General features: G+C 52.7%; 1 protein-coding gene across 3 annotated transcripts; it reads right to left on the bottom strand.

The window, feature by feature from the left end:
• Positions 1–6,094: 6,094 nt before the first annotated feature.
• Positions 6,095–13,233, bottom strand: MVB12A (multivesicular body subunit 12A). Of its 3 annotated transcripts, XM_002761891.6 has the most exons (9): positions 13,054–13,233; positions 12,860–12,958; positions 12,638–12,734; positions 10,248–10,374; positions 8,609–8,728; positions 8,427–8,533; positions 8,189–8,250; positions 7,397–7,453; positions 6,808–7,174 (listed from the first exon to the last, which is right to left on the bottom strand). In XM_002761891.6, exons 1-9 carry the CDS (start codon positions 13,141–13,143, stop codon positions 7,112–7,114), a joined length of 822 nt encoding a protein of 273 aa, XP_002761937.1. In that variant the 5' UTR covers positions 13,144–13,233; the 3' UTR covers positions 6,808–7,111. The 3 variants fall into 3 exon arrangements, with proteins under 3 accessions (XP_035141012.2, XP_002761937.1, XP_017823555.1); XM_017968066.4 differs by lacking the exon at positions 7,397–7,453; XM_035285121.3 differs by lacking the exons at positions 7,397–7,453; positions 10,248–10,374 and having other exon boundaries at positions 6,095–7,174.
• Positions 13,234–13,806: the final 573 nt, after the last annotated feature.

Below are 13,806 nucleotides of genomic sequence, written 5' to 3'. Positions count from 1 at the left end.
CATATACTTTTAAATGGTTAATTATATTAATTAATATAATTATATAAGGTTAATGTGATTTTCACTTAAACATTTTTTTCAAAGAGGGGTTTGCACTGTACCCAGACTGGAATGATGTGTTGTGATCACAGCTCACTGCAGCCTCTACCTCCTGGGCTCAAGCGATCCTCCTGACTCAGCCTCCAGAGTAGCCAGGACTATAGGCCCACGCCACTACACCAGCTAATTTTTGTATTTTTTATTTTCATAGAGATGGGACTCCCTGGCTAAAGCAATTCTCTTACCTCAGCTTCCCAAGAAGCTGGGATTAGAGGGGCATGCCATCATGCTCCCTCCCACACACACAAACATAACACAAAGCCGGCATAGTGGCTCACACCTATAATCCCAGCATTTTGGGAGGCCAAGGCAGGCGGATCACCTGAGGTCAGGAGTTCGAGACCAGCCTGACCAACATAGAGAAACCCCATCTCTACTAAAAATACAAAATTAGCCGGGTGTAGTGGTGGGTGTCTGTAACCACAGCTACTGGGGAGGCTGAGGCAGGAGAATTGCTTGAACCCAGGAGGCAGAGGTGGCAGTGAGCTGAGATCGCACCACTGTGCTCCAGCCTGGGCCACAGAGTGAGACTCCAGCTCAAACAAAGAAGAAATAAAAGGAGAGAAGGCTGGGTCCGCATCCTGGACTAGGTGCTGTGGTTCCTGGGGGCCTCAGCTCCCTCCTCTGTAGCCTAAGACGGTGTAAGCTCAGCCTAGAAATTTTAGGATTGATGAGGCCCAAGCCGGGAGCAGGTGGGGAGAGCTCCATTGGGCCCCTCCAACCCGTGTGTGATACAGTCCCCAGGCCTGCCTGGGCTCAGAGGCCTGGGATTTTGCAGGGTGAGTGGCCCTAGTCGGATCCAAGGCCAGGATGGGTCATGCTCAGGCCCCTGGTCACACAGACACCCTGAAATGAGATCTGGAGCTGCTTTCGGGGCAGCGGGGAAGGACGGCAGAGAGGACAAATGTCATTTGCTTTCTGGCTGGATCGGATTCCCTGGCCGGCGCCAGAGGAGCCTGGGAGGGACCTGGCAGACGCCCCACGCACTGGGAGCTGGGAATGGCAGGCAGGTGCCTTAGCACCAGAGACCTAGTTTTTCCAAGGCAGCTGAAAAGTTTGGGCAGGGGGGTACATTTTGCATCATCTGCTCACCTCCCCTTCCAGGAGAGCTCACTGTCCCTTCTCTTAGATTCACAAGGCCAGGCCAGGTCTCCTCCCTGACAAAGACTCTCTTCTTGACAAACCTGAGCCAGAGTCCTCTGAAATCGCTCCTGCATCGGACCTTGACCTTGGCTCCTGTCCTGTCTTTGATCTGTCTCACCCAGTCTTAGCAAGAATCCTGCTAAGTCAGTTTCTTGGTATCTGATTGCCCTGGCCTGCCTTCAGCAAGGATCCTGTTGTTTCAGGTGACTCCCCAAGCCTTTCTAATTTTCTAGCCACTGACCGCACTCGCCCTGCTCCGTGGCTGTAAATCCCACTTGTCAACAACTTTGTGGATTCAGAGTTGAGCTCAATCTGGCATGCAGTCGTCTTGAATAAAGTCTTGTTTACTTTTAACAATCATCAGTCGGCTAGGCACCGTGGCTCACGCCTGTAATCCCAACACTTTGGGAGGCTGAGGCAGGAGGATCACCTGAGGTTAGGAGTTCAAGACCAGCCTGACCAACATGGGGAAACCCATCTCTACTAAAAATAAAAAATTAGCCGGGCATGGTGGTGCACGACTGTAATCCCAGCTACTCCGGAGGCTGAGGCAGGAGAATCACTTGAACCCGGGAGGCAGAGGTTGTGGTGAGCCGAGATCACACATTGTACTCCAGCCTGGGCAACAAGAGTAAAACTGTCTAAAAAAAAAAAAAAAAAAAAAAATTATCAGAATTATATGTGTGTGTGTGTGTTTTTTGCAGAGTCGGTGTTTCACTGCTGCCCAAGCTCACCTTGATCTCCTGAGCTCAAGAGATCCTCCCAGCTTGGCCTTGGCCTCCCAAAGTGCTGGGATTACAGGTGTGAGCCACTGCTGCACCCAGACCTAGATTTTCTTTTCTTTTTTTATTTTTTTGAGACAGGGTCTTGCTGTCACCCAGGCTGGAGTGCAGTTATGCAATCATAGCCCACTGCTCTGGCATGCACTGCGTCCCACGCTGCACGAGGGGTTCAAAGACCTAAGAGGGAACGGTGGGGGATAAAGAAAGACACACAGACATATACAAAGCTGGGCCAGGCGGTCCGAAAAGCTGATGGTATCAGTCTCTTCGGCCCCGACCTGCCTCAGAGTACTTTATTTTATATGTTTACAAAGCACAGAGCAGAGGGAGAGTGCAGTTACTTAGAACAGCCTGTGGTGAAAATTCTCACACTTTAGTTAATACGCTTCAGCTAACAACTATCTTGCAGTGAGTGAGGTCAGTGAGAGCTGGTTTTCTTTTTCCAGGCCTCTCTGCTCTTCTCTGAGACATACACATTCCCCTAGTAAGGGTTTGCTTCTCTGGAGTCCACCCGAAGTTCACAGCAGCCTTGACTCCCCCAGAGAGAGTGGGCTACTCTGGCTCTCCACAATTGCAGCTTTCACCTCGTAGACTCGGGCAATTACATGTGGGAGCCGCTGCACCCCTCAGCCTCTCAAGTAGCAGGGACTACAGGCACGCATCACCTTGCCCGGCTAATGTTTAATTTGTACAGACAGGGCCTTGCTGTGTTGCCCTGTTTCACCATGTTGGCCAGGCTGGTCTCAAACTCCCGGGGTCTCAAGTGATCCTCTCGCCTCAGCCTCTGACAGTGCTGGCATTCCAGGCATGAGCCACTACGGTGGCCAACTTTATTTAAAAGCTGGGATGTGGCCGGGCGCGGTGGCTCACGCCTATAATCCCAGCACTTTGGGAGGCCGAGGAGGGTGGATCACGAGGTCAAGAGATCGAGCCCATCCTGGGCAACATGGTGAAACCGTCTCTACTAAAAATACAAAAATTAGCTGGGCATGGTGGCACGTGCCTGTAATCCCAGCTACTCGGGAGGGTGAGGCAGGAGAATTGCTTGAACCCAGAAAGCGGAGGCTGCGGTGAGCCGAGATCGTGCCATTGCACTCCAGCCTGGGTAACAACAGCAAAACTCCGTCTCAAAAATAAATAAATAAATACATAGATAGATAAAAGCTGGGATGTTTCTTTAGACAACACTGCGCTCACTGTGAGATGAAATAACGCCCTTCCCCTTAGGCGGGATTCTGCACCACTACAACTAACAAAGGCTATTGTTGCTGAGAAATAAGCCTTAGCTTTGCTATTTATTTATTTATCCATTCACTTAGAGACAGGGTTCTGCTCTGCACCCAGGCTGTTGGCTTATTTATTTATCCATTCACTTAGAGACAGGGTTCTGCTCTGCACCCAGGCTGTTGGCTTATTTATTTATCCATTCACTTAGAGACAGGGTTCTGCTCTGCACCCAGGCTGGAGGGCAGTGGTGCAATCACAGCAGACTGCTGCCTCAATCTCCTGGCCTCAGTGATCCTCGTGCCTCAGCCCCCAAAAGTGTCAGGATTACAGATGAGAGACTCTAAGTATGACAGCCTTAGGTTTTCTTTTTTTTTTTTTTTGAGATGGAGTCTCGCTCTATCACCAGGCTAGAGTGCAATGGTGCGATCCCAGCTCACTGCAACTTGCATTTTCCGGTTTCAAGCAATTCTCCTGCCTCAGCCTCCTGAGTAGCTGGGGCTATAGGCATGCACCACCATGCCCGGCTAATTTTTTTGTATTTTTAGTAGAGACAGGGTTTCACCATGTTGGCCAGGCTGGTCTCAATCTCTCGACCTCGTGATCTGCCCACCTTGGCCTCCCAAAGTGCTGGAATTACAGGTGTGAGCCACCAAGCCTGGCCCTCTCCCCCCACCCCCAAGATGGAGTTTCACTCTTGTTGCCCAGGCTGGAGTGCAATGGCGCCATCTTGGCTCACTGCAACCTTGACCTCCCGGGTTCAAGTGATTCTCCTGCCTCAGCCTCCCAAGCAGCTGAGACTACAGGCATGTGCCATCATGCCCAATATTTTTAGTAGAGACAGGGTTTCACTATGTTGGCCAGGCTATCTGTAACACCTGACCTCAGGTGATCTGCTCGCCTTGGCCTCCCAAAGTGTTGGGATTACAGGCGTGAGCCACCACGCCCGGCCACAGAGATCAGGTGGGTGTTGACAACTGCAGCAGAATAGGGGCCACCGTGACGCTGCAAGAGCAGGAGAAACAGCGGCACAGCAGCCACCGTACATGTCGATGGGCGTGCACTGATGGGAGAAAGAAGGCGTGAGCTTAGGGTGGTGAATTTCTTTTTTTTTTGGAAACGGAGTTTCACTCTTGTTGCCCAGGCTAGAGTGTAATGGCACGATCTCGGCTCACTGCAACCTCCACTTCCTGGGTTCAAGCAATTCTCCTGCTTCAGTCTCCCAAGTAGCTGGGATTACAGGAATGTACCACCACACCCAGCTAAATCTGTATTTTTGGTAGAGATGAGGTTTTACCATGTTGGTCAGGCTGGTCTTGGACTCCTGATCTCAGGTGATCCACCTGCTTTGGCCTCCCAAAGTGCTAGGATTACAAGCATGAGCCACTGTGCCCGGCCACGTTCTTGTGGTTTTTGTTGGCTACTGAAATGGCCCCAGATACCAAAATGCTGTTCAGGGTTCTTGAGTACCAGAGGCCATGATGGCTGCGCTCAATGGCTCAAGCGTGTAATCCCAGCACATTGGGAGGCTGAGGCAGGATGATGGCCCGAGGCCAGGAATTCAAGGCCAGCCTGGGCAATACAGGGAGACCCCATTAGTACTAACATATTTTTTAAATTATCCCATTGTAGCCTGTAGTCCCAGCTACTCAGGAGGCTGAGATTGGAGGATCCACCTGAGCCTGGGAGGTCAAGGCTGCAGTGAGCTATAATCACTCCAAAAATAAAATACTTAAAAAAGAAAAAAGGGCCAGGTGTGGTGGCTCACGCCTGTAATCCCAGCACTTTGGGAGGCTGAGGCGGGTGGATCATGAGGTCAGGAGTTCAATACAAGCCTGGCCAACATGGCGAAACCCCATCTCTACTAAAAATACAAAAATTAGCTGGGTGTGGTGGCGCATGCCTGCAATCCCAGCTACTCCGGAGGCTGAGGCAGGAAAATTGCTTGAACCAGGACTGAGAAGTAGAGGTGGCTGTGAGCCGAGATCACGCCACTGTACTCCAGCCTGGGCCAGAGGGAGACTCCGTCTCAAAAAAAAAAAAAAAAAGTCTGTGATACACGAAGAAAATCTGTTTTAGAGAAGCTTCATGCAGACATGAGTTTCAGTGCCGTTGGCTGTGAGTTCAAGGTGAATGAATCCACCATAGATATTAAATAAAGTGTCTTTTTTAAAAAAAGTACATAGCAGGGCTCGGTGGCTCACCCCTATAATCCCAGCACTTTGGGAGGCCGAGGCGGGTGGATCACGAAGTCAAGAGATTCAGACCATCCTGGTCAACAAGGTGAAACCCCATCTCTACTAAAACTACAAAAATTAGCTGGGCATGGTTGTGCGCGCCTGTAGTCCCAGCTACTTGGGAGGCTGAGGCAGGAGAATTGCTTGAACCCAGGAGGCGGAGGGTGCGGTGAGCCAAGATCGCGCCATTGCACTCCAGTCTGGGTAACAAGAGTGAAACTCTGTCTCAAAACAAAAAAAACAAAAACAACAACAAAAAATTAGCTGGGTATGGTGCCCAGCTACTGGACAGCAAGGGGCAGAAGGGGGGTGCTGAGGCAGAAGAATTGCTTGAATCTGGGAGGTGGAGGTTGCTGTGAATCTGGGAGGTGGAGGTTGCTGTGAATCTGGGAGGTGGAGGTTGCTGTGAGCCTAGATTGTGCCACTGCACCCATCCTGGGCAACAGAGGGAGACTCCATTTCAAAAAAAAAAAAAGAAATTTCTGGATTTGATTCCTATCTCAGTTTCTCTATCTGGAAAATGGCAACAAAACCTGGGTTTCCCAGTGGTTGATGGGAAGACTAAATGAGGTAATAATGGTGCATCGTGTGTTGGGGGTGTGGCCACTGCAATAGAAACAGTACTTGTTTTATTATTATGCCCAAGGATGGATGGCCAGGACGAGGAGGTCTTCTGTATGATCTAGAATCTGGACGTACTCACTCCCTGAACCTCAGTTTCCCACTCTGTAGAATGAGAGACCCAAGCCAGGCACGTGGTTCACGTCTGTAATCCCAGCACTTTGGGAGGCCAAGGAGGGTGGATCACCTGAGGTCAGGAGTTCAAGACCAGCCTCACCAATGTGGCAAAAACCCCATCTCTACTAAAAAAATATATACAAAATTAGCCAGACATGGTGGCGGGCACCTGTAATCCCAGCACTTTGGGAGGCTGAGGCAGGCAGATCACCTGAGGTCAAGAGTTCAAGACCAGCCTGGCAAACACAGTGAAACTCTGTCGATAGAAAAATATAAAAAAATTAGCCCGGTGTGGTGGTGGATGCCTGTAATCCCAACCACTCGGGAGGCCGAGGCAGGGGAATCAGTTGAACCCCGGAGGCGGAGGTTGCAGTGAGCCAAGATCATGCCACTGTACCCCACCCTGGGCCACAGAGGAAGACCCCGTCTCAGGAAAAAAAAAACTAAACTAAAAACCAAAAAAAAAACGAGACCCAGCAGCACCGCCTCCCCACCATCATTCCACCCACTTGCCCGATGCAAGAGCGGCAGAGTCTCAGTTCCACGAGCCTGGTGTGGGCCCGCGGCAGGATCAGGACTCCAGAGGGTGAGAACCGGTAGTGTTTATTGGCAGGACACCCACGGAGCCTCCGGACCCCAGGTTTTGACACGAATGACTTAAAGGCACTGGCTTCCATCCAGCTCCAGCCCCGCCCGGCAGGGCCTGCGGGTGGAGACCCCATCACCACGAAGCCTCTACCTGCCCCCTCCTCCAGGGCTGCAGCTCCGCCTAGTGGCTGAAGATGGCAAATGCCTTGCAGGGCGGAGGTTCCCAAGATGTAATGAGGCGGGGTGGCCCCCAGGCTCGCGGGTGACGGAAAGGGGCTCTTTCTGCGGACGGGTGAGGGACTACGAGACGCTGGGGGGGAGTCGGGCAGCAGCGGTCTTCTCCACCACGAAGCCATAGTTATACTTGGGGAAGGAGAGAGCGAGAGTGAGCAGGTGCCAGAGTGAAGGGAAGGCCAAAGGGAGGGTGACTGAGGAATGCGGGGGGTACTTAGGGACTCAAGTGGTCTTCGGCCCTGGAGAGACGGATGTGTCTGGGGGAAAGGGGAGATGGGGAAGATTGGGACAGCCTGGGGCGGGATGGGGGTCCCAGCTCCTCCAGCACCTCCTCCCTAGCCCTGCACCCACCTCCTCCTCAATGTCCGCCAGAGACTTGATGGTCAGGTCCCCAAATGCAGAGAAGGTCTGGCGGGCAGAGGTGGGTCAGTCTTGGGCCCGATCCCAACCTGAAACCCTCTTTCCCTCGTATTCAAGGAGTCCTGTCACCCCACCCCCCAACTCCCGAATACTCTTGTCGCCCAGGCTGGAGTGCAATGGCGTGATCTCAGCTCCCTGAAACCTCTGCCTCCCGGGTTCAAGCAATTCTCCTGCCTCAGTTTCCCAAGTAGCTAGGATTACAGGCATGTATCACCATGCCCAGCTATTTTTATATTTTTAGTAGAGATGGGATTCTTCCATGTTGGTCAGGCTTGTCTCGAACTCCCGACCTCAGGCGATCCGCCCACCTCAGCCTCCCAAAGTGCTGGGATAACAGGCATGAGCCACTGCACCCTGCTAATTTTTGTATTTTCAGTAGAGACTGGGTTTCACCATGTTGGCCACACTAGTCTTGAACTCCTGGCCTCAAGTGATCCACCTGCCTTGGCCTCCCAAAGTGGTGGGATCACAGGTGTGAGCCACCTCGCCCAGCATCCCTCTCCTTTTTGCCACAACCTCTAGCTACTGGGGTCCACCAGCTTCTCTGGATGGACCCCTCCCCGTTCTGAGACTGAGGACCTTCCAGCTGCCACCTGGAGGTGACATACTCCAGCCTCAACCCAGGACATGGCCCTCTGTGCTGGGGTGCTGGATACAGGAATGCCCTGGCACCCGGTGTGGTGATGGCAGGCACAGACCCTGGCTCCTGGAGACCTGACTCACCAACGGGCTGCAACTCTTGCCCTCGAATCGGGGGTGTAGTGTGAAGGGAACCCCATCCATAGCTGAAAAACATGCCAGGAGAGGAGGTGAGGTGGAGGGAGCTGCCCGCTCTGCCCAGAGAGACCCGCCCCTCACAGCCCGGCTATCAGTCTTTACAGAATCGACCCTTCCTGGCCATGTAATCTCAAGCCAGTCACACCCTCCACCCCATGCCTCAGTTTCCCCACTCTGTGCTCACCTGAGATGCCATAGAGGCTGGAGGCCTCGTAGATGGAGTCATTCCTCCGCAGAGTGGATGCCCGAGGGCCCAGCCTTGACAGTGTCCGCTCCAGGAGGCCGCCCTTGCTGAAGGTGGGAGGACCCAGGTCAGACCTCATCCTCGGGCCACAGCCACCCCCACTCTGGTGCCTGAGGGCTCACCTGGGCTGGCTGGGTGCATCCAGAGAGAGGCTCTGCATGTCCCGGCTGAGACCTCGGGGCTTGGGCACGGGCCTCGGGACCTTCGCTTTCTTGCACCAGATGGCAAAGCCGCCCATGTCCCTGGAGTGGGAGGGAAGGTGGGAGGGGTGCCAGCCCCGTGTGGAGCCAGGGTTGAGGACTGTACCCGGGGAAGGCAGGGGACCCGGGCCTCCAGGTGACCTTGTCTTTTAAGGGATGATTTTTTTTTTTTGAGATGGAGTTTTGCTCAAGTCGCCCAGGCTGGAGTGCAGTGGTTGGATCCTGGCTCACTGCAATCTTTGCCTTCCAGGTTCAAGCAATTCTCCTGCCTCAGCCTCCCGAGCAGCTGGGATTACAGGCACCTGCCACCATGCCCAGCTAATTTTTGTAATCTTTTTTTTTTTTTTTTTTTTTTTGAGACAGGGTCTCACCATGTTGACCAGGATGGTCTCAATCTCTTGACCTCATGATCCGCCCGCCCTGGCCTCCCAAAGTGCTGGGATTATAGGCGTGAACCACCGCGCCCGGCCTTATTTTTATTTTTGAGACAGAGTCTCACTCTGCCGTGCAGGCTGGAGTGGCATAATCTCTACTCACTGCAACCTCCACCTCCCAGGATCAAGCAATCCTTGTGCCTCAGCCACCGAGTAGCTGGGATTACAAGTGTGCGCCACCATGCCTGGCTAATTTTTGTATTTTTAGTAGAGACAGGGTTTCACCATGTTGGCCAGGATGATCTTGAACTCCTGGTCTCAAGTGATCCACCAGCCTCGGCCTCCCAAAGTTCTGGGATTATAGGAGTGAGCCACCACAGCCGGTTTCTGTCTACGTTAGACACCAAGTCACTGACTCCCAATTACAGTCCTACAAGATGGTACACATGTCCCATTTTGTTTGTTTGTTTGTTTTGAGATGGAGTCTCACTCCATTGCCCAGGCTGGAATGCAGTGGCATGATCTTGGCTCACTGCAACCTCCACCTCCCGGGTTCAGGTGATTCTCCTGCCTCAGTCCCCCAAGTAGCTGGGACTACAGGTGTCTACCACCACGCCTGGCTAATTTTTTTCTATTTTTAGTAAAGACGGGGTTTCATCATACTGGCCAGGTTGGTCTCAAAATCCTGACCTTGTGATCTGCCCGCCCCGGCCTCCCAAAGTGCTGGGATTACAGGCGTGAGCCACCACAACCGGCCATGTCCCTGTTTTAACATGCAGAATCTGAGGTTCAGAAGGTGGCCAAAAGAGCCAAGAGTGGTGGCTCACCTATAATCCCAGCACTTTGGGAGCCTGAGGCGGGTGGATCATGAGGTCAGGAGATCAAGACCATCCTGGCCAACAAGGTGAAACCCTATCTCTACTAAAAATACAAAAAAAAATTAGCTGGGTGCACGCCTATAGTCCCAGCTACTTGGGAGGTTGAGGCAGGGCAATTGCTTGAACCCAGGAGGTGGAGGTTGCAGTGAGCCAAGATCATGCCACTGCACTCCAGCCTGGGCGACAGAGCCAGACTCCATCTAAGAAAAAAAAAAAAGGAAGGTAGCAGAAGAGACCACAGGGGTCAGATGGGTGAGATCACAAGTTGGGAGGGCAGGAAACGTGAGTAGACACTAGGGGGTGGCCTACCCTACTCGAAGGTATCCAGGCACTGTCTTTGTCTTCCCACTCAGCCGGACATCAAACACGGCGGTGTCCGCGGCCCCCAGGGGTAACAACTTCACACACATGCGTTTCTTCTTGGACACAGAGGCCTCTGATGGGGGTGGCATTGGAGTGAGAGATGGAAGCCAGGAAAGGGTGGGAGTACCCAAAGATGACTGTAATGAGGCTCGCCAGGCTGCTGTTTAAGGCAGCCACATGGGCAGCATTAGGGATGGAGGTTGGGAGAAGTGGTCAAATCATCAGTGGTACAGACGAAGGAGGGGATTCCAGGCAGCTTTTAGGGGCCACTGGAGCAGGCTGATCTTTGGCGATATGGAGGTGCATTCATGGAGGGGCTAGCTGTGGACTCAGACAAAGCTGGGTGCCCTTCCTGGCCCTCAAACCTTACTTTCCCTGAGTTCCCTAATCCTATAGAGGTTGGCCAACTAGCACCCATGAGCCAAATCTGGCTCAAGGCTTGTTTTCTTATTCTTTCTTTCTTTTTTTTTTTAAAGATAGAGTTTCACTCTGACACTCAGGCTGGAGTGTAGTGGTGCGATCTCGGCTTACTGCAACCTCCACCTCTGGGGTTCAAATGATTCTCCTGCCTCAGCATCCTGAGTAGCTGGGACTACAGGCGCCCCCCCCCCACCACGCCCAGCTAATTTTGTATTTTTATTTTATTTTATTGGTTTGAGAAGGAGTCTAACACTGTCGTCCAGGCTGGAGTGCAGTGGCACAATCTCAACTCACTGCAACCTCTGCCTCCTGGGTTCAAGTGATTCTCCTGCCTCAGCCTCCCGAGTAGCAGAGATTAGAGATGTCCACCACCACACCCGGCTAATTTTTGTATTTTTAGTAGAGACGGGGTTCCACCACATTGGCCAGGCTGGTCTCAAACTCGCGACCTTGTGATCCACCCGCTTTGGCCTCCAAAAGTGCTAGGATTACAGGAGTGAGCCACTGAGCCCAGCCTAATTTTGTATTTTTAGTAGAGACGGGGTTTCACCATGTTGGCCAGGCTGGTCTGGAACTCCTGCCCTCAAGTGATCCACCTGCCTCAGCCTCCCAAAGTACTGGAATTACAGGCGTGAGCCACCGCACCCAGCCTAAGGCCTGGTTTCATACAGCTCATGAGTTAAGAATGATTTTTACATTTTTAAGGAATTGTTAAAAAAAAAAAAAAAAGAATATCCTGTAAAACCTAAAATATTTACTACTGGGCCCTTTACATGAAAGTTTGCCAACTCTAGGCTAGGCTGGGTGGCTCATGCCTATAATCCCAGCACTTTGGGAGGCTGAGGTGGGTGGATCACAAGGTCAGGAGATCGAGACCATCCTGGCCAACATGGTGAAACTCCATCTCTTAAAAATGTGTATATATATATATATATATATATACATACATACATATATACATACATACATTTTTCTCTATACATATATATACGTATATATATGTGTATATATACGTATATATATATAGAAAAAAATTTAAAAAGAAGTTTGCCAACTCTAAGAAAAAATAAAGAAAAAAAAGTTTGCCAACTCTACTATGAATGAATAGAGCCTGAATCAAATAAAAATGACAAGAAAGGCCGGGCACGGTGGCTCATGCCTGTAATCCCAGGACTTTGGGAGGCCCAGGCGGGTGGATCATGAGGTCAACAGATCGAGACCATCCTGGTCAACATGGTGAAACCCCGTCTCTACTAAAAATACAAAAAATTACCTGGGCATGGTGGTGCACGCCTGTAATCCCAGCTACTCAGGAGGCTGAGGCAGGAGAATTGCCTGAACCCAGGAGGCGGAGGTTGCGGTGAGCCGAGATCGCGCCATTGCACTCCAGCCTGGGTAACAAGAGCGAAACTCCGTCTCAAAAAAAAAATGACAAGAAAGGGTGGGAAAGTTCGGTGGGGCTGGGAGGGCCGCACTAGGGTTGTGGGCCCCGGAAAAGAAGGGTGAGGTAACTAACACTTGAGGGAGAACAAAGAACGAGCTGCAAAGAGGAGAGAAAACGTGCTCCAGGCAGAGGAAATGGCGTGTGCAAAGGCTGGAAATGAAAGAGAACAGTGCAGTGGTTTTGCTGGGCCGTGGTGTAAAGAGACACAGGTAGCACAACAGCAATAAAACAGGTGGCGTGGACTGAACTCTTAACTCGGGAATAGAGGCTGTGCCAATCACATCACACACTTTGAATCCGGACGTGGGATGTAGGTCCACCCTAGCGCTGGGCTCTGAGTCCTCAGTCAACCCTGTCATCACCCCGAGTGCCAGGGGGCCGCCGAGGCTCAGATTCCGCGCGCCCGTCGTCCCTCCTCCCCGCTCCTCCCTGCAGGGACCCAGACAACTCTCGCCTCCCACGCAGGCCTTACTGGAGTCCATGGGGTCGCTGACCGGGGAGAAGCCCAGCGGCAGGGGGCTCTTGTCCACCACGATCTGGATATCGCCCACCACGTTCTCCAGCGGGTTCTGCGAGTGGAAGAGGAACACGGCGAGGGTGGCCCAGCAGCGGAAACAGCGCGCCTGGCAAAGGGCATCATGGCCCCACAGGAGGTGGGCGGACCCTGGTGGTCCCGAAGGTAGTCACCCCTTACCTCTAGGCTGCCCAGAGTACTAAGGCACAGGAAGTAGCCAGATTTCTGCGCGAAGGTCTTGCCAAAGTTGGCGGGTGCCCCCTCGACGGTGCAGGAGATCTACGGGGAGGATGCGGGTCAGCGCCGGACTCCCACCCACCCCACAGCGTCTGCCTCTGCCCCCATTCGACCCCCAGCCCCTCGACGCCGCTCACCGCGCTGAACCCCCGAGGCGGGGGTGCAGAGGCCGACGACCAGGCCAGGCCGGCCAGCGGCGCCGAGTCGGTCCCGGGTACGGGATCCATCCTGAGAGCCGAGCGCCGAAGGCGGGGTCGCGGAGTTCAGCCTCAGCCCTCAGAGCAGCCTCCCGACGGCAGTGCTCGCGATCGAACTACAACTCCCAGAAGGCCATGCGGGGCGAAGCTTGCCCGGAAGCGCAGTATACGCGTGCCCGAGGAGCTGCTGGCCAATGGCGTGGGGAGGCGGGGCCTCGCCCCCATGCGTCGCCCACGTGCGCGCGGGAGCGACGATTGCGGAAAAAGGGCTTGCTGGCTTTCCACGCCCAGCAACTTCCGCCGGAAATTCTACGACACAGGACCAAGGGACTCGTTCTCTGCAAATCTGCTCTACGTTCCCCAGAATTTCTTGCGGCCTCAGTTGTTAATCTAGAGAAAAGCTCGGCGTTTACCGGAAAAGTTGGGAGATTTGTGAAGAATCTGCAATTCCAGTTCTGGGAAATCATCCCAAAGGAAAATCGTCGTAGGATATGCAGCTATTGATTTAAAGAGCGAAAACTATGGACCATCATGAGCCATGAAATCTTGGGTATAACTTGAAGGCTTGTTGACAGGAACAATACGTTTTAAAAAACGAGGTATAAAAGCATTTACTGCCTGTAGTCCCAGCTACTTGGGATACCAACAGCAAATCCAGTTCTTTCCCCACTTTGTGTAGCTGGCAAAGAAGGA

This window comes from Callithrix jacchus, chromosome 22 (genome assembly GCF_049354715.1).
Source record: "Callithrix jacchus isolate 240 chromosome 22, calJac240_pri, whole genome shotgun sequence".
NCBI lineage: Eukaryota > Metazoa > Chordata > Mammalia > Primates > Cebidae > Callithrix > Callithrix jacchus.
The sequence above is the reverse complement of the archived record's forward strand: the minus strand, read 5'-3'. Positions and strand labels throughout refer to the sequence as shown.